This window comes from Anabas testudineus, chromosome 16 (genome assembly GCF_900324465.2).
Source record: "Anabas testudineus chromosome 16, fAnaTes1.2, whole genome shotgun sequence".
Classification (NCBI taxonomy): Eukaryota; Metazoa; Chordata; class Actinopteri; order Anabantiformes; family Anabantidae; genus Anabas; species Anabas testudineus.
The window spans coordinates 294,749-314,748 of NC_046625.1; the positions used below are offsets into that span (position 1 = coordinate 294,749).

At 42.5% G+C, this 20,000-nt stretch overlaps 2 protein-coding genes across 3 annotated transcripts in view; both read right to left on the reverse strand.

Moving 5' to 3' along the window:
- prune (prune exopolyphosphatase) overlaps positions 1–5,570 on the reverse strand; it is a 6,960-nt gene extending 1,390 nt beyond the window's left edge. The window contains exons 1-7 of the mRNA XM_026373357.1: positions 5,365–5,570; positions 4,446–4,550; positions 3,031–3,233; positions 2,746–2,930; positions 952–1,110; positions 598–689; positions 348–506 (exon numbers count right to left, since the gene is read on the reverse strand). Of these exons, the coding sequence (XP_026229142.1) occupies positions 348–506; positions 598–689; positions 952–1,110; positions 2,746–2,930; positions 3,031–3,233; positions 4,446–4,550; positions 5,365–5,403 (942 nt within the window). The 5' untranslated portion in view covers positions 5,404–5,570. The remainder of the gene's footprint in view (positions 1–347; positions 507–597; positions 690–951; positions 1,111–2,745; positions 2,931–3,030; positions 3,234–4,445; positions 4,551–5,364) is intronic.
- A 1,633-nt stretch (positions 5,571–7,203) lies between these two features.
- myo1eb (myosin IEb) overlaps positions 7,204–20,000 on the reverse strand; it is a 27,515-nt gene continuing 14,718 nt past the window's right edge. The window contains exons 10-27 of one of the 2 annotated variants that reach the window (XM_026373073.1): positions 18,809–19,005; positions 18,638–18,718; positions 18,162–18,248; positions 17,769–17,855; positions 17,486–17,653; positions 17,320–17,405; positions 17,157–17,238; positions 16,608–16,813; positions 16,277–16,421; positions 15,906–16,020; positions 14,058–14,227; positions 13,458–13,603; positions 11,649–11,795; positions 11,398–11,555; positions 10,634–10,708; positions 10,361–10,547; positions 8,288–8,463; positions 7,204–7,894 (exon numbers count right to left, since the gene is read on the reverse strand). In XM_026373073.1, coding sequence (XP_026228858.1) covers positions 7,818–7,894; positions 8,288–8,463; positions 10,361–10,547; positions 10,634–10,708; positions 11,398–11,555; positions 11,649–11,795; positions 13,458–13,603; positions 14,058–14,227; positions 15,906–16,020; positions 16,277–16,421; positions 16,608–16,813; positions 17,157–17,238; positions 17,320–17,405; positions 17,486–17,653; positions 17,769–17,855; positions 18,162–18,248; positions 18,638–18,718; positions 18,809–19,005 — 2,390 coding nt within the window. In that variant the 3' untranslated portion in view covers positions 7,204–7,817. Of the gene's footprint in view, positions 7,895–8,287; positions 8,464–10,360; positions 10,548–10,633; positions 10,740–11,397; positions 11,556–11,648; positions 11,796–13,457; positions 13,604–14,057; positions 14,228–15,905; positions 16,021–16,276; positions 16,422–16,607; positions 16,814–17,156; positions 17,239–17,319; positions 17,406–17,485; positions 17,654–17,768; positions 17,856–18,161; positions 18,249–18,637; positions 18,719–18,808; positions 19,006–20,000 lie in introns of those variants that run through there. The other variant, XM_026373074.1, reaches the window with a different exon arrangement.

Sequence of the window (20,000 nt, forward strand, 5' to 3'; positions counted from 1 at the left end):
ATGAGGATCAGCTGTGGGTCTGGGAGGTCCGGTCTTATCTAACACAGAGAAATCTGGGTCCTCACCATCAGTCTGATCTTGCAAACAAAGATTTGTAGAAGTGAGATTTCTGAAGACCACAGAAGAAGAGATGTTGATGTCAGTCTGGACTGTGTGACAGATTGTGTGATGTTTTGGTCTCATTTGATTAATAACGTTCCTCTTATCCAGTTTGAGGAACAGTGTGATGTCTGATGCGGTTTTATCACTTTATGTGGGGTTAAAAGGATTAAAAAAGGTTAAACAACTACCTCTGTATGTATTACTGCACTGTACTGAATGTGTACTAATGCAGTATCTGTGTGTACCTGTTCCCTGCATCCAGTGCTGAGGCTGAACACAGCGAGCTCTCTGATTGGTTCTTTGCTCTCAGTGAAGGAGATTGTCATCAGCAGCAGCAAATCAAATCCAAATTTCTGACAGAAACCTGATAGCTCCGCGTCCAGCTCCGCCCTCTGTAGGAACTCCTAAAAAAACATAACAACAAAACAATGTTCATGAAATTCAAACTGAATGAGAAACGGCAGTCTACTGCTCTAGTGTGTAGTAATGACTGACCTCCAGTGGGATGTAGAGAACAGAGACGGCGATATTTAAACTTCCTGAAACGACTTTCATGTCCTTCAATAACATCTGATCAGTGTTCAGACCTGCAGATAAAATACTATAATGAATACTCAAATATATTTCCAGTGGTGCAAAATATTGCATAATACTTGGAAATTTGACAAACTCTTTGAAATTCTTCAGTAAATACTTCTAAATGCTGCATTAAATACTCCGAACATACGATAGGACTAGTTTATATCTACTTGCACAGCTGTGATTAATTTCTTAGAGTTTATCCTCAGTACAAATATGTTTACTACCAGTCATTCTCTGGTACAGATGAGTACAGACCCTGTGACTCACCTGAGACATCAAACTTGGCATTCTGCAGAGCCTGGAAGAGAGCGCCCCTCAGTGGCAGAGCCGGGAACCGCGTCTCCAACGCTGCCGCGTACTGACTGTCTTTAGGAGTCACTTTACCTGCTGCAGGAGCCATGTTCACACAGTCCAACACCACCGTCGCTACAACCACACAGAGCAGTTAATCAGTATCAATTCAAATTCTGCTCATTAAAGTCAGAGACATTTTACTCAGTAAAGTTAAGATATTCCTGAGTTAAATCACAGAATTACAGAGACACCAACAACTCAACACAAGACTTCACAATGGAAGGTTTGAGACCAGACAGGTGAGTCAGCAGTCCACAACCCAACTGAAGAGGGAATAAAAAGTAAAAAACCCCTCAAAAACAAACAACAACTGAAGGAGGCTGCAGGAAAAATCTGTAGAAGAAATCAACAGTTTGGTGTCAGTGAGTCACAGGTTTGATGCAGTTACTGAAACCAAATGTTCAAGTTTTAGCAACTTATTTAAAGTTTGGGTCAATCATCATATTTTTTTATGCTTAAGCAGCAAAAAGCTGAAATTCAAAATGTTCTTCTCATCACAGTGTTTTTACATTTAGTCATTTATCAGACACTTTTGTCCAAAGTGACTTACAAGTATTTTATCTGCAGGTCTAAAAAGCCAAACAATCTAAGTCAAGGAGACGAACTTTAATGCAAAGTCCTATAGGAAGAAGAAGATTTAAGTACAGAAAAAGTTGCAGAATAGTTCTGTTTTGAGCAGATTTCTGAAAACTGGGAGTGAAGCTGCTGAGCGCACAGACGTGGAACCACAGAGCTTTGCTGGGGAACTTTTGCTGTGTGGTGAATGAACCAGTATTATGTTGTATTGTAGGTCTGGCTGGAAAAACAAGAACCTCTGTCTCATCCAGGCAGAGATGCGTAATGAGACAGTGGAGTCATCTGGTGGAAAGGACAGGAAGAGCTGTGTGTCGTCAGCATAGCAATGATATGAAAAACCATGCGACTGGATGATGGAACCTAGAGATGTAGCATAGATTGAAAAGAGTAGAGGACCAATGACTGAGCCCTTCAGCACACCAGTGGAGAGGCAGTGAGACAAGAAAGTTGTCCCTGTCAATATACCTTGAAAGTCATCCAGACTAGTAAGACCGGAGCCAGGTCAGAGCTGTACCACTGATGCCCAGTTTAGAGAGTGCAGACAGGAGGATCTGGTGGTTGACTGTGTCAAAGGCTGCAGATAGATCAAGTAAGATTAAGACTGAGCCGCAGCTTTTGCAGCCTGCAGGGATTCCAAGAACTTCAGGAGTGCTGTTCTGTGGAGTGACCACTCTTGAATCCAGACTGGGCCTGCTTAAATGAGGTGGGAAAGGTGCCTGTTATGGGACATGTGTTAATGATTTGTGTAATGACTGGGATTAGGGTGGATGCAGTTGTTTGAAGGAGAGTGGAGGAAATAGGATCTAGAGAACAGGTGGTAGGATGGTTTGAGAGGAGGAAGGTGGATGAATCATCCTCAGAGTACCAAACAAGGTGAGAGATATACTGTTAGATGGCATTGGTAGTAAGTCTCTGAAGAAGAGAACTAGGAGCTGATGGCTGCCACCTTATTGATAAAGAAGGTGTCAAAGTCATCAGTAGTGAGAGAGGCGGTGGGGGGGTAGAGAAGTGACTTCAAAGTGGAGAAAAGCTTCCTGGCGTTGCCCAAATGTCTTCGGTGACAACAACATATGAATTACTCAAAGGGGACTGTCTCAATCAGGCATGCTGTGGATGCGTTCATCTGTTTACCATAGAGCAGCTGAGCGAGCTGCTGGTCCAGGATCTGTGGAGCTTTCTTAATGATGCGTTCGGTTACCAAGGTAGCGCAGGATCCCACCATCTCAACAGTAACGGGACAGGAGGCAGAGGGCTCTCTCTCTAGTAGGTGATGGTCAATCACCTCCACCACTGCCCCCTCCAAGTCGCTGTCTGAACTGCAGGAGAGACATGCAGACTGGTCAGACAGATGTCCTAACATTTACCTGTAATCTACCTGACTTTTATCTGAGGAGACAGACTCTGGTGATTTTGTACCTGGGCAGGACATTGTGATCAACCAGCGTCAGCTGCAGACGACCGGCCCTCTGCAGAGCTCTCAGATCCACCTGGTCTCTGAACAGCAGGAGGTCTGGGGACAGACCGGTCTGCTGCAGCAAGAAGATGTTATCGGAGCGCAGGAGCAGGTCTGACTGGCCGATGTTCAACAGAGGGAGAGCGAGCATCTCACTGTGAGCAGTCTGCGAGAGAGTGAGAGAGAGCAGGTTTCACTGCTGAGTAGCCAAATTTGAATGTGGCAGAGGTTATACTGTTTGGGCCTAAAAATCTCAGAGACAGCATTTCAGGTGTTTCAGGAGGTCTTGTGGTCTTGAGGGAGGGTGAAGCTTCGTAAAGTTGCTACGAAAGTGTCTGTTTCTCAAGAAACTCAGGGAAGGTTTTATCATTTCTAAGAAAGGTTTCCTACTTTAATTTCTCTCCATTGGCTCCCTGTAAAATCCAGAATTGAATTTAAAATTCTTCTCCTCACTTATAAATCAGGCTCCATCTTATCTTAAAAAACTCATAGTTCCATATCTTCCAAGCAAAACTCTCCGTTCTCAGACTGCAGGTTTACTTGTGGTTCCTAGAGTTTCCAAATGTAGAATGGGAGGCAGAGCTACCAAACCCCTCTCCTGTGGAACCAGCTCCCAGTTCAGGTTCTGGAGGCAGACACCGTCTCTACATTTAAGACTAGACTTAAAACTTTCCTTTTTTATAAATCTTATAGTTAGAGATGGATCAGGTGACTCTGAACCATCTCTTAGTTATGCTGCTATAGCTTAGTCTGCTGGGGGACCTCTACTGATAAACTGAGCTCCTCTCCTCTTTCCTTTCTCCTCTATCCATTCAAATTCTACCATTTCATGTCATTAACTTTGTGTCTTCTCTCTCCTGTAGTTGTGTTTCCTCCTCTCTGTCTCCCTCTCTCTGTACTTTTCAGCAGGTATCCTCGGCCTGGAGCTGTACATCTCCAGAATCCAGTTGACCTGCCCAATGTTCTTGATGCTTGTTGTTGTCTTTATTGCCTGCTGTTCTTTTCTCTCTTCTCTTTCCACTCACCCCAACCGGTCGAGGCAGAGGGCCGCCCACCATGAGCCTGGTTCTGCTGGAGGTTTCCTCCTCTAAAGGGAGTTTTTTCTCTCCACTGTTGCCTAAAGCTTGCTCAAATGGGATTGTTGGGTTTTCTTGTATGTAATTTTTTTGTATAAATATTTTCTGTAAGGTCTTAAACCTTAAACACTGTAAAGTGCCTTGAGATAACTTCTGTTGTAACTTGGCGCTATACAAATAAAACTGAATTGAAATTGAATGGAACTTGAATTGAATTGAATGTGGAGCTCCAGAGTGGCGTTGTTGGGGGATCTCTGTGAGAATAAGAGTTCTATATTTCTGTTTTATGGATCGGGTCTCACCTTAGACAGGAAGTAAGCGTAGGCGACAGCAGAGACCATGGAGTCCACATCACAGGCCTCGTTCCCCAGAACAACATGGAAACCTGGACCCTGTTCTGTGTTCGCCTGGATAGAAGACGCACAACGCACTGCTAAACATTTTTCTTTTTTCAAAATGTTGTTTACAAAAAGTCAATCAGAGCATTGTGTAATAAAAACTAAACTGAGACACAAGTGACAGTTTCATTTATGAAATGAGAAAATAATATATAAAATAATCTCCATTAACCTCAGATTTCAGTGTGTAACCACAGCAGGAGTCTCAGAGGTTCACACAACAGCTGCAGTGTTGGTGTTCAGGGTTAAAGCTCATCACAACGTGAATGAGTGCAGCTTCTGAAAGCCGAATACCCTCCGCATGAACACTGGGAACAGGATCTGGATTTATCCAGACCCTGGTGTCATCTAAGTGTTTCCCAGAAACTTTGACACCACAGAACAAAACAGAATCTAACACTATGTGAAGAACAGTGAAACTGAAACGATAAGTCCTGTAATTATCACAGAAATTAATGTTTCCACTGTTTTCTCATTATTTGTTAAATACTGCATATTTTTCATTTTTGATCTGACTCCATTTAAACACTGAAGTATAAAGTAAAGTACCCTTTGATACTAAGATAGTATATAAGTACAGTACTGGCTGTGGTATAGTTACTTTTACCTGAGTAAAGAACCTAAATACGTTTTACGGCACACGTTACTAAAATTTCATTGTTTCATTTGTTTAATTATGAATTTAAATGCTTTTCATTTCTTTTGTCACCGGAAGTTAATTTTGAAAGGTGAAACTCCCCGGAAGTCGAGCTGGGTCTACACCGCCCGAGCTAACCAGCTAACTACGCTAACGGTAACGGATCACCGTGTGTGACGGTTTTACCTGCACCGTTCGGCGGCAGCTCGACAGAAACTCCTCCATCTCCTTTTAGCTTTTAGCGGCTAACGCTCCAGCTCTGACCCCCGCTAGCTGCTGCACTGACCGGTTAACGGTCCCGGTAAATCGGTGCCAGCCGGCTCACCGAACAGCAGCTGTCAGTCACACACTCGGTGCCTTTAACGTGAACGCCTGACTGTGAGGATGACGGGCGGGTAAAAGGTCAAGCTGCCTTTACGGACACGCTTAAAACTTCGGACTTACTCAGCTTTTTCCGGCTGAAGAGGTTCGACTTCTGTTCGACGTTGATCCCAGTTTTTAATAAATTAATATAAAAGAAAAAAAGTCAAACGAAACGGCATGTCTACAACAAAGCCCATGAGGAAAATATAAAATGTTATGAATGTTAAAAATTAGTATAATAATAAAATGAAGATCACGTTGTTTATGTTTTTAGTAAAAAATGTAATTTAAGTAGAAAGTATTTGTGAAAGAGATAATATTTCAGAAACATATGACCTAACGTATTCTTGAAATGTTAACCTCTTCCTCAAACTTCCCCTTATTACAACATTATGTCAGAATCCGTTTCTGAAAGAGGCAACAGGAACGACAGGAAAATTACCATCATTTCATCAGCACCTGAAGGCAGCAACATCCTGCTGAACAACGGAACTCTGGGTAATGTAGTGTCCCTCACTTTCAGACGACTGTTAAGTTCCTGAGTTCGGACCGAACCTGGACTTTGTCCTTCTATCTGAAAATCCTCCGGATTTACTGTCCAAATTCTTACTGATCTGTGGACTGTTAATGAAATTCATCTTTCACTCATGAAATGTTTTCAAACTGAAGGTAAAATGACAAAACGTTAATGTTGCCGCAATATTTACTGATACTACTAATAACAGTAATGGTGAGAGTACTCCAGATGGTGCTACTGTGTTGTTATGTAAGTATTACTGCCATTAACAGTACCAGCTGTTCCAGCTGTTTCACTAATAGTAGATGTATCAGTATGTCGGTGAAGATTCTCAGTCGTCCAGGTGAAGTTTTTGGAAGTTGAGTCATGGCAACTGGACTTCCTTTAGTTAGTTCAAACGTTTCATCAAGTATCTTCTTCAGTCCGAAGATAGTTGGTTAGAGACACTAATTTATCCTCCAGGTTTGGTTTCACTCCACCCCTTGGCCTGAATAGGCTCGTTAGATGAAACAAAGGACGGGGAGGATGTAATGATCACACCTCTGCCCACCCCCTTGTAACACCTAAATGGGACGTTAAGTGTGTCCAACCTTAACGGTGTGAACTGGTTCTGGCCTTTTTGGGGATAGATGAAAGGGCAGCATGATAAATAGAAGACAGGTTGTGTCCAAGTCCTCCACCTCTGTTGAGAGAGGTTGAGTGTTGATTTGCACATGCAAGGCTTCCCTCACCCCTCTCTCAAACCACTTGTCCTCTTTGTCCAATATTTGAACGCCACAGTCTTTAAACGAGTGTCCTTTGTCCTTAAGATGAAGGGGTCATGGTTTGTGGTCTCTAACCAACTATCTTCAGACTGAAGAAGCTACTTGGATGAGTAGCAAAATGTTTCAACTAACTAAAGGAAGTCCAGTTGCCATGACTCAACCTGATGTACCCTAGATGTATCAGTAGTAATGATACTAGAACTGGTAGTAACAGTGGTATGTCTGTCTAATCAATGTAATAATTAATAAAATAAAAATAATAAATTTGTTTCTGCTCCGTCTCAAACTGTTTTTCTTCTAGTTGTTTGTGGGACTCAGCGACTCCCAGAAAGAAAAAGACCTTGTAAAGACGAGGAAAAGAAAGTCACTATTGGAAAACTATGTAATTAATATATTTTATTTTATTTTCAACATAATTTGTTGCTTTATTTGATCAAGATAAAATCTGAAGATTTGTCAGTTTTAATGTTTACAGCAGTGATCTGTAATATTTTACATTTTATTCTGAAGAATAAAAAGAAATTTGATCTTTTAACATTCCAGTGTGACATTTAGTTTCTGTTCATCTCGTCAACAGATATTTGCAGATTTCTCACCTTAATTAAATCTAAATCAAAAGAAAAACATTCAACTTAGATATTGTGGTTGTAATGAACACTGCGGCCTTTAGGCTGCGCTCGTGGGCTCCAGTTCCCACGGTAACACTTATAATAGGCATCGTCAGAGACTGACGTCACACTTAGATGTTTAACCTGACTTTTTACAGAGTTACGAGGACACAGTCCAGCAGTGAGCAGGTGGAACACCTGACCTGTGACCTATGGGAACAGTAAGTTCACTGGATGACTGACAGCCATTGCACGTTTTTGTTTATGAATTAACTTTGTCTTATTCAATGATCAGCTGTTTCCTTTCAGCTGATGTGTTTACGGCTCTGGTGACCTTTGAACCCAGCTGCTGCAGCAGGTTGTGACCTCAGACCCCCAACAGAAGATCTAGATCTTCTCCACGTAGTTCCCGGGAAACATCCCCTCTCTGCCCCGCAGCCGGCCAAACCACCAACCAGACGGATCTAAGGACACAAACAGGGACAAGTCTGAATCTGGAAGGACAGGACACCAGGTCCAGATCCCGACATCAAGTCTGGATCGGTAAGTTAAGAAGGAAACACAGACGTACATTTAAATGAACATCTTTTTTAGTAATTCCACAGTGTGTTTGATGGTAGTCGTAGTAGCAGTATTAGTGACAGTAGTATCAGCAGTTAAAGAAACAGTAACTATAGCTGTAGCTTTAGTAGTAGTAGTAGTAGCCATAACAATAGTACTGACAACAGTATCAGTAGGAGTACCAACAGTAACAGTAGTAATCTACTAATGGCAGTACAAGTAACGGCAGCAGTAGCATAACAGCACTGAAACAGCAGTATGAGTTGTATTAGGAGTAGCAACAACACCAGCCATACCCTCAGTGAGTATTTCGATGATGTCATCAGCGTTGAAGCTCAGCTCATCTGTGTCCTGGGCATCGTACGCGTACAGAGCTCTGCACTGAGGAGACCGAGGCTTTGGTCTGGGAGCCGGTTTAGGGAGACCTGCTCCTGGAACTGGTTTCACCTCCTTCGACCGCCGCCTCTGCAGCCTGCAGGCAACACGCGGGGATTAGACATAATAATTCTTTATCGTCATTTTGCAAACACATAATGATGTTTCTCTTGGTAGATCTAGTCAAAGAGAAATAAAAAACATAGATAACAACAGTTATAAACAATAAATAGAGTAAAAAAACCAGCATGTGCAAATAGACGATGAGTAGCACCAGTAGTCATACAGGTGGGTCATACGTCACTTCAAGTGTGTGTTTAGGAGGGGAGGTGTGTGTGGATGTATGAAGGGAGATTGATTTCAGAAAGAAGCTCTGTTTCAGTCTGCCAGTTTTAGTCCTTATGGTTCTGTGTCCCTCCCGTGAAGGAAGGCACAAACACAAACAGTCCATGACTCAGATGGGTGGGATCTGCAGCGACACAGCTGGCCTTCTTCCGGAACCGGCTAGCATACACTCCAGTCCATGTCCCGTAGAGGACATCCTATGGTCCCTTGAGCTGTTCTCACCAACTAAGTGTTTTCTGTCCTCTGCCGTAATGAATCTCGTACCACACTGTTTTTCCCCAGACAGAGGCCCTGTAAAAATGTGCGAGCAGTCAAGAGAAAGAGAAAGTCCAGCTTGTTTCAACTTTCCAAGGAAGAAAAGTCTCTGTTGAACCTTTTTCACCAGGTGTGCTGTGTGCAGAGACCAAGTGAGATCAGATGTGATGTGGATGCCCAGGAATTTGATGTTGTCCCCACGCTCCACTGTCTGCCCATGTATGAGAAGGGGGGGCGTGCTCCGTCTTCTTGGAACTCTTGTAGTCAACAGTGACCTCCTTGGTCTTGCTAGTGTTCAGAACGAGGTTGTTCAAGTCAAGTCAAGTCAAGAAGCTTTATTGTCATTCCAACCACATATAGCTGAAGCAGTACATAGTGAAATGAGACAACGTTTCTCCAGAACCATGGTGCTACATAAAACGGCAACAAGACAAACATGGGGCTGAGGACTGCTCACAGAACACCATTCCGTCAGGGGCTGGACCTCCTCCCTGTAGTGAGTCTTATCATTGTCTGTTATGAGAACCACCACGATGGTGTAGTCCGCAAACTTTACAACAGTGTCTGTGGAGTGCATGGTAGAGCAGTTGTGTCTGAAGAAAAGGGCTGGACCACAACCCTTTGGGGTCCCTGTATTCAGGAACAGTGTGGATGAAACCTGGTCCCCGACTCTCACCTCCTGAAGCCTGTTAGGGAGAAAGTCCTGGATCCAGAGACACGGTGAAGTGGCCAGTCCCAGGTTATGCAGCTTCAGCACTAGCTTATCCAGAATCACAGTATTGAAAGCAGAGCTGAAGTCAACAAATAGCTTCTTAGCGTAGGTGTTAGGATGCTCCAGGTGTGACAGGGCTGTGTGTATTGTTAGTCAGACTGAGTTCTCTGTAGCTTGATTCCCTACTCCCTGTAGGCGCACTGATAGCTATCCAGACCAGGGGGGATGACGTCCTTTATGTACTTCAGGACAAATCCTCTCAAACCACTTCATGTTTACCATTGTCAGAGTGACTGGGCTGTAATTGTTGAGACAGGAAGCAGCTGACATTTTGGGGACAGGCACGACGATAGAGGATTTGAGTGCTGTGTATTGTATTTAGAAATATTTATGATGAGCTAATATTATTAAGTAACACTGTGATGATTGATTTATCAATAATGATACTTCGCAGTACTCTGGTTCCAGGACTGGTTTTCCATGTAGGATAGGAAAGGATAGACAGAAGAGAAACCTGTTCTGTACATAGGAAGTTTCGCTTCCGTTCTGTATTTTAAAAACTGGGAGTGACTGTACTGGCTGGTTGAACTACAGTTGGTAACCCTCTGCCCTCTTACTGGTTACAGTTATACTGGTGGCTCTGCCTTTACTGGTTGGACTGGGTATCTCCCAGCAGCCTCACCCTGCGGCACCCTGCTCTGGGACATCCATGAAGCCCATGTCGTGGTTTTGGGGTGGGCGGCTGTTGGGGCGACGCTGGCTCTGGATGCAGGGCAGACTAGGCTGCTCCATGCTGGACTGCTGCCTCAGCATGGACCCTCTGGAGTATGAGCCTCCTCTGGAAGCAGCACTGCCTCTGGAGCGTTGAGCTGGACAAAAACACAACCCAAACATATGAAACCAACTTACAGGAGCAGCAGGAGAAGAGAACAACTGAAGGCTCTGAAACTAGTACCTGAGTTGTACTGGTTAGTGCGTGGAGCCTGGTTTCCTATGTAGCGACTCTTGCGGTTGTCCTTCCTCGTCGGCCCTGCACAGCGAAAGAAGTACTCTACTCCCATCTTTACATATGCATATCACAGTACAGTTACAAGTAAAACACCTGCATTCAAATCTTTACTCAAATGAAAGTATAAGCATCAAATTATGCTTAGTACAAAGTACTTAGTACCAAAAGTAAAAGTATTTGTTTACATGAATAATAATTGATATTTATAGACTTATATTACTGTGTTCATTAATGTGTATTTAGCATTTTATTAGATTAGAGTAAGTTTTCACTGGACTGGAAGGGTATGAGAAAAAGTAATCTGACTGTAGTAACTACAGCTCTCAGACAAATGGAGTTGAGTAAATGCTCAGTGTTTCATACAGAAATGTGGATTAAAAGGTATAAAGTTCATTAACTTCACAAACTCAGTAGAGATACCTTAAAGATACACGAGCAACTACTCTTTGCTTAGTTGAGATGATAGTTGTGTCATACACTTGCTGTCAATCCACATAGAGTTTATATATTGACCCAATTTCATTTATCTATTTTACATATTCTATATATATATATTGAGTTTTTCTGTATTGATGTTATTGGTTATGTGTATTTATGTTGGTTCTGTCTGTGTTGAGAACAATGGTAATGAGGCAAAACAATTTCCAAAACAATTTAATAAAGTTTTTTGAATCTTGAATCTTAAGTGACAGCTTCAGGTCAGAACTTACTGGAGTTTTTGGGCAGACCCGGTCCAATCGAGACTTGCAGAACCTTCCCACTTGGCTTCTGTACAGCACTGTCCCCTTGACCTATCTGGAACTGGATCTGTCTGGACCCTGAAGAGCTGAAGGGACCCCAGCTGCCCTTCTTCACCTTAAACTCCAGACTGAAGGATAACACAGACGGGACCGTTAGTCCTGAAAATCATCTGATCCGGTTTTATAAAAGCAGAATAAAAAGGTCTGGTACTGGTACTGACAGGTTGTTGAATTTAAGCGGCAGCTTCTTCTGAGTTTTGTCTTGATAACGTTTCACCAACAGACTGAGGAACTCGGTCTTGAAGACGCTCTGCAAAACGCTGTCATATTCCTCCTCATGGATGATGACAAAGTCGTCCTGCAGAGTGCTGATGGACCGGGGCAGCAGAGAGATGATCAGACAAATTAAGTTCTGGTTCTGGTCACAGTTTCGATTCTGGTCACAATTCTAGTTCTCCCCTGGTTCCGTTTTGCTTCTAATCAAATAAATGTACAATTTCTAATTCTGGTTCTAGCCCTGATTTCAGATTTTTTTCTAGTTGTACTTGTAACCCTGATTCTGGTTTCCGGTATACTTCTATTACCAGTTATTGTTTTATTTCTGGTCGTGGTCCCAGTGCCGGTTCTGAACCTAGACTAGCTCTATTTTTAGCTTCCAACTCTGATTCTATTTCTAATTGTACTTCTGATTCTATTTCTAGTTCTACTTCTAGTCCTGGTTCTAGTTTTGACTTATACAGTGGCAAGAAAAACTTATTAACTTGGAATTTCATGGTTTTCTGCATTAATTGTTCATAAAATGTGCTCTGATCTTCATTAAGTCACAACAATAGAAAAACAAAGTCTGCTTAAAATATTAGTACACAACATAATATATTTTCATGTTTTTATTATACATAACATGTAAACATTCACAGTGCAGGGTGGAAAAACTATGTGAACACCTAGCCTAATGACTTCACCAAGAGCTAATTGGAGCCAGGAGTGAGCCAACCTTGAGTCCAATCAATGTGATGATATTGGATGTGTTGCTGAAAGCTGTCCTGCCCTTTAAAAACACACACCAGTTTTGGGTTTACTGGTTTCAAGAAGCACTGCCTGATGTAAACCATGCCTCGCAGAAAAGATCTCTCAGAAAACCGAACAAGAATTGTTGACTTGCATGAAGCTGGAAAGGGTTACACAATGTATCTCCGATACATGGCGGAGGGAGCATCATGGTTTGGGGCTGCTTTGCTGCCTCAGGGCCTAGATGGATTGGATAGATGTCATTGATGGAAAAATGAATGCCAGAGTTTATCAAGACATTTTGCAGGGAAACGTAAGACCATCTGTCCGCCAACTGAAGCTCCACAGAGGATGGGTGATGCAACAGAACAATGATCCAAAGCATACAGTACAAGTAATTCAACAAAAGAATAGATTCAACAGAACAAAATACACCTTCTGGAGTGGCCCAATCAGAGTCCTGACCTCAACCCGATTGAAATGCTGTAGTATGACCTTAAGAGAGTCATTCACACCAGACATGCCAAGAATATTCTACACTGAAACAGTTTTGTGAAGAGGAGTGGTCCAAAATTACTCCAGATCATGGTGCAGGTCTGATCTGCAACTAGGAAACGTTTGGTTATTGCTGCCAAAGACCAGTCAGCCAGTTATTAAGTCCAAAGGTTCACATACTTTTTCCACCCTGCACTGTGAATGTTTACGTGTTATGTTCAATAAAAACATGAAAACATATAATGTTTGTGTACTATTATTTTAAGCAGACTGTGTTTTTCTATTGTTGTGAGTTAGATGAAGATCGGAGCACATTTTATGACTAATTAATGCAGAAAACCATGAAATTCCAAAAGGTTCACAAAGTTTTTCTTGCCACTGTAGTTGTGGATCCAGTTTTGGCTCTGACCCGAGTGCTACTCTTAGTTTGAATTCTACTTTAGTTCTAGTTCCAGTTGTAACAGTCCCTGTAGATAGTTCTAGTTCTACTTTTGGTCATGGTTCCACATCTAGTTCTGCTGATGTACCTCAGGGACACAGACTGGACCTTGTTGATCTCAATCTTCCTCTTGAGAACCTCCTGGATCTGGCCTTTATCCGGACCTTGTTTCACCTTCTCTCGACCAATCAGGTACAGAAAGTTCGGGGTCAGGATCAGGTCACGTTTGACTGTCTGCGGAGAGTTCAGTCAGAAGGATTATTTTAAATGGAGTCTGGTGAATTCTGATAAAACCAGGCAGCAGATTAGCAGGGAACACTGATTGGCCAGAATCAGCCTGGAGCCTTTGGCATCTGAGCCTTAGGTTCATTTTAAATTCTTGCCATGGGACTCGAAAGCAACCCAGAGTGAAACAGAACCGGGGAGCTGGATTTACCTGGTCTGGTGCCTGAACTTTCTGATGAAAGCAGAAAAAAGGAGAAAACTAAAAAGATAAATAAAAAAAAACTGCATCTGAAAGCTATGAAGTGTGAAGCTTTCACTTTGTGCTCATGGATTCTGTGGATTATCAGCTCAGATGGACTTTTTTGTCCACTCTTGGTTTGAATTCAGTGAAATTATTTCCGTTAAGGACAGAGGGAAGAAACGGGATGTGGCATTAATCAGATCTGCTCAGCTGAGATTATACCTTGAATCTTCGGTCGTACTTCACCACAATGTCGGCAAAGTCGATCCTCTCTCTGCGGCCGACAAACTGTCTGATCTCTGGATGGTTGTCTGTCCCGATATAATCGCCCATAAAGTTCCTGTTGATGCTGTTTCTGCGGCGCTCCTTCTTGTTCAACAGGACGTCAGAAGCTGAAAGAAACAGGAAACACCAAAACAAACCTGGCATTAATGGGTCAGTTGTTGACGAGACTGGTTTCCAAGCTGCTGGTTGGTTGTTTGGGACCATAAATCTGTGGGGTCTGAAATTAATTTCTCTTAAATTGGACTTTGTCTGATCACTGTTAGACACTATTTACTAAGATAAAATGAAACTATCTACTATTTATTCAAATGAAAAAATGTAGGAGAAAAAAAAAATCAAAGCCCACAAGTCAAACATTTACAATCAGCTTCATTAGTTAAAAAAAAGCATAAACCAGAAAAGTTTCTGTCTTCTTTCAGCATTACTCCTTAGGCTTTTTGTGAAACTGTGGTGGTTTTGATCAGGAGTCTAGCACTTTTTCTGGCAACACTTACAAAGCAACATTAAGGTTTTCATGTGTGACCTATGTTCAATTATAGCGCCCCTGTGTGGTTTACATGGGTTCTTTTTTATACTTCAAATCTCAACTCTCTTTTCCACCTGCGAAAAGCTGCACAAAACAGTGTAAAGCAGCAGTTTTAGAGACCTTGTATAATAACTAACTTCTGTTAGCAAGACACTTGTCAACATGTGAAATTACAAAGAGCTTTATGGAGTCAAAGGTGTGAATAAATACAGCTGAGATATCCTTACAATGTGTAGAGACTAAAGTCAAGTAAAATCCAAAACATAGGACAATCAGGTAAATAATTAAGGGGAACCAGTTTAAGATTGTATCTGTAACAGAGCAGCTCGTCCTGAATAAGCTCCATCCTTGTTTTGTAGACACAGAAGGTTCCTGCTAGACAATCTCAGATCATGTGAAGTTCACATGGGGATCACAGTTTACAAATATTTTCTCGAACTAGACCATAAAATGTTTAAATGTTAAAAAAAAATTTGATCTTAGAATCCGTTTTAAAATTCAAAGGCTTGTGTAAAGATCTTAAACTGGGAGGACATGCTCTATTCCTGTTGCGGCATTTTGGACCAGTGGTCATTTATTGACAGGTTTTTATTTATTTCTGTTACAAGACCATTAGAGCAGTCAAGACAGAAGCATGTATAATGGGGGAGTGTTGTTAAAACTTAAAATGGAACAAATACATTTAACTGCTGAGATGGTAAAAACTGTGAACTAATAAATCTGAAGTAGGTTACAGACAGTGAAGCTGCAGATAAATCTAACATTAACCATAATAAGCAATAATCTCAGCTCTGTGGTGGGAAACCTGGTTTTAGTGCTAACGCAGAGATTAGACTAAAGTTTTAGACTTTTATAGTCTGTCTTTATATAGAACAACTTATACATACTGACAGATGTTAACATTTAGGAGTCTACCATCATGCCGGCTTGATCAGATCACATGACCAGTTCAAGATAGCGTAACTTAAAAACAAGAGCGATACAGCCAACGGCCAAAAAAAAGAAAAAAAGCCTAGACTGCTAATGGTTAATGACAATTTCACCATCGCGAACAACCACAGGGCAGTGGCCTTAATTACAGCACATAAACATTTGGTCCTATGTCTACTGGACTTGATCACTTTAGGTAAAATACAGGATCTCTGAGTTACTTTAAGATAGTCGACATAAACTGAGATAAACTGATTAGATTAGGAAGTGGGAGTCAGGTCTGAGGGTGAGACCTGAGTGCTAACACCTTAAATCAGACTTGGACTCACCTTCCTCCCTCATCTTGACGTACTTTCGGACAGCGACGTGTTTACGCCAGGCCTTCTGGATGACCCGAGCAAAACCGTTGTACTTTCTCTCTCTCATCTCCTCCAACAGGAAGAGCTTCAGAGACAAGAACACGTCAGAGACCCAAACATAAAAATAGAGACAGACCCTGGGGAATGCTAGCGACTACAATAGCCAGAATTCAACTGTATGAAAAACAGAACTCGACAAATAAACTCACTGATAATTTTCTTATCTCCATAGCAACAAATTTTGAGGCTCATTAAAGACCTTCCACAGACCTAGAAAGAAATAATCCAGGACTCCTGCTGTTGTGCTTCAGAGAAAAGGAAATTTTAGTCCCTGAACATACCGATTCTGGAGCTTTGATGAAGACCTTGGTCTTGCCCAGCTGGAACTGGTCCTGGTCCATGTTGACAGATTTAAGGAGGTGCAGAACTCCTCGACGTTCCTCGCCCCTCCATTGAGGCCAGGTCTCCTTGGTCAGGATGGCGTACCTGCAGCACACGAGTTAGCGTGTTAGATGCAGCAGGACATATGCATGTAGAGTGCTGTGAAAGACTCCTGGACCCTCCCTGGTCTCAGAATGGTTTCAAAACAAAAACACAAATTCAGCAGGGAACTGAAGATCTTCTCACAGCACTGCATTTTCATAGGTATGTACAGAGTGTTTGACCTCTGACCTCTGCAGGAACTTGCTGAAGACTCTGCGGTAGGCATAACCAGCTCGACGGACTCTGATGTTCTCTCGAAGACCCAGGTACTCCACCTGATGTCTTACCCGGTTCTCCTCCCAGTCCCGGGGACGTTTGGTCTCATTGGGTTTGATGCAGCGGATGTAGTGAGGGGTGCACTTCATCAGGGTCTGGACCAGATTGTTAGCTTGTTTCTAAAAGGGGTCAGGAGGACAGGCTTATTAGTTGTAGCTGTGCTACAGGCTGAGAACCTGCAGGTGCAACCACACACAGCCATCTATTAACTTTAGTGACATCACAATCTTTGCGTATCTGGTTTTTGGGGTACTGGTTCCATTTTTGATCCAGGACTAGGTTTCTAAAAGATTCACCGGTATTTCTTAACGATTACAGACAAAAATAAGATTTTGGAAAGATTTAGAAAAAATCTGTATCTTTATCTCCCAAGTGTGTGAAACCAGCTCTCGTCTGGAACTCCCGAATGACTTGGTTGGTCTCCAACTGTCCATCAAAAAGGGCAGGTGTTCCTTGTCTCACCTTGATCTTGCTGCCAGCTGTGGTTGGACGCCCTCTCTTTTCGGCCTCAAGGTTCTCAGGGAATAGAGCTCTGATGAACGGACTGACAACAAACACAGCACCGAGTCATCATGAATCCTCAAAACGGTTTAAAACTGAAGTCATCACAGAAACAGTAACTTACAACTCGCTGCTCTGCATGAGCTCAATGATGTCGTTGAACAACACGTCTCTGTTCCTCTCACAGAAACCGTTGACATCGTATGACACCTGGACAGGTGAACAGGTAGAGTCAATGAATGTGTGACAGACAGACAACACCTGTAAAGGTAAATGTGTGTACTTGATACCTTCCCAGCATAATGGTGGACGATGAATCCTTTGTTCCAGCTGCTAAAGTGCTCATGGGATCCGATCTGTCCCTGGAGTTTCTGCAACAGAGTCTGGTCTGCTCCCTCACCTTTAGCGTGCATCGTAGCACAGACATCATCCAGGATGCTCATGATCCCAGGTGGATTCTAGGAAAAAGATCAGAGAGATGGGAGAGAGATGACTTCTGAGGTGGGACCTGAACACTGTCTTCGTCAGTTAGCCGTTCACATCCGAGTTCTGTTCTCTAATTGGCTGACTCACCACTTTGGATTCGATGAGGTCACAGACCACCTTGTTGTTGAAATACTCGATGGGCGTCCATTTGATCCCCTCCTGAACGTACTCCTCCTGCGCACACAGAAACACACGTTCACTTTCGTTTTCATTCAGGAACCTTCTGATCATGAAACAGAAATAAAGGTCTTGTTCGCTCCCTGGAGACTGGACCAGGTTCAGGTTCTTAAACACACAAATGCTGCAAAAGGCTGCGAGATGAAGTTTGTCTGACCAGCAGTGCCATGTCAGGAGGCCTCTCTGTGTCTTTCTTTAGCAGAGACCACAGTGTGTCTCGTCTTTGTCCTTTATTCAATAAATAGGGTGTTTTACCAAATCTATGGCAGAACTGCTCTAACACACGATGTGATGACGTGTCACCTGTTCCGCCTTCAGTGTGAGTTCGATAAAAATCTGCTGCAGCTTCTCATTGACAAAGTTGATGCAGAACTGCTCGAAGCCGTTTTGCTGGAAGAAAGAAACAGATTCATTAACAGCTGATGCACACAAGTGATCAATCAAACTACCAAGTCAGAATCCACATACTACTGCAAAGATTTGTCACATGCAAATTCCTCTTCGAAGAGTAAGTAAGTAGTTTCCAGCAGCTTCTTTATTTGACAGTAACATAAATGTTGGTTTAGCAAGATGGTTTAGGACGGTTTAGCGGAAACCTGTCTCCACATCTCAGCACAGATATAATCCAGCTCCTACTGTGCCAGTTTTTCACCTTTTTGGAAAGTGCAGACATGTTGGCTTGTCATTAATAATCTGCCTTATCTTGATCTGGGAGTGAAGACTTTAGGTCTATGTTTGGGATTTTTTGTGTGTTAGTTTCTGTCAGCATGTGTTGATACCTGGAAGATCTCAAAGCCGTAAATGTCGAGCACGCCCATGTTGAGCTCCTCCTGCTGCTTCTGCATGGCTTTATTAACAGACTGAAACACACACAGATACATTAATACATCTAGTGTAAAGTCACAGTGAAATAAAAAAAAAGCGTGTGCAGAGAGTCGATGTGAACTGACGTCAACGAGGAAGTCGAAGAGTCGAGTGTACAGCGCTTTGGACAGGGCGTCTCTGGAGAAACAGGCCTGCTCCGTGTTCAGAGTGACAGAGATGGACTCTGTCTTCCCGCCCCACTTACTGTCCATAATCCTGCTGGTGAGTTTGCTGCAGAGACCGTTCTGAGGGATCCCCAACAAGTAGGAAGGGAACGCCAGGACTAATGGAGAGGGGGCAGACAGAGATACAGTTTCAGAACCAGTAAACCAACAGGAATCATGAAACAAATCCTGTGTTCTTCCAAACTGTCGTGTTAAGGTCTGATTGTTTAGTGTGTGCTACAACACGAGCTCTGGTGTTTAGTCAAACTGTCATTGAAACCAGCTGAGTTCTGTGACCAGCTCCTGTTTGCAGTGGAACTGAAGGAACATGAACATTCTTAATGAAGTTTTACAGCCTCTGTTTGCTCTGACTTCTGACACATATACACAGTATTGTTCAAAATCATAGCAGTACAATGTGACTAACCAGAATAATCCAGGTTTTTAGTAGATTTTTTATTGCTTACCAGTAGGTGCAGTAGATTCTCAGAAAACAAACAAGACCCAGCATTCATGATATGCAGCTCTTAAGGCTGTGAAAGGGAGGGTGGGGGGGTGTTGAAAAAAATAGCAGTGTTTGCCGTTGACTGTACAAACTCAAACTATTTTGTACAAACACTTTTGTTTCTAGGATTTAACAATCCTGTGAATCACTAAACTAATATTTAGTTGTATGACCACAGTTTTTCTAACTGCTTCACATCTGTGTGACATGGAGTCGACCAACCTGTGGCACCTTTCAGCTGTTATTCCACTCCATGATTCTTTAACAACATTCTACAATTCTTCAAAATTCTTCTCCTCACTTATAAATCCCTTAATAATCAGGCTCCATCTTATCTTAAAGACCTCATAGTTCCATATCTTCCAAGCAGAACTCTCCGTTCTCAGACTGCAGGTTTACTTGTGGTTCCTAGAGTTTCCAAATGTAGAATGGGAGGCAGAGCCTTTAGCTACCAAGCCCCTCTCCTGTGGAACCAGCTCCCAGTTCAGGTTCTGGAGGCAGACACCCTCTCTACATTTAAGACTAGACCTAAAAGTTTAGCTGAACAGCCTATCATTTTTTGCACCTCTTTATAGGTTTTCCCCTCTCCAATCAACTTTTTAATCAAAG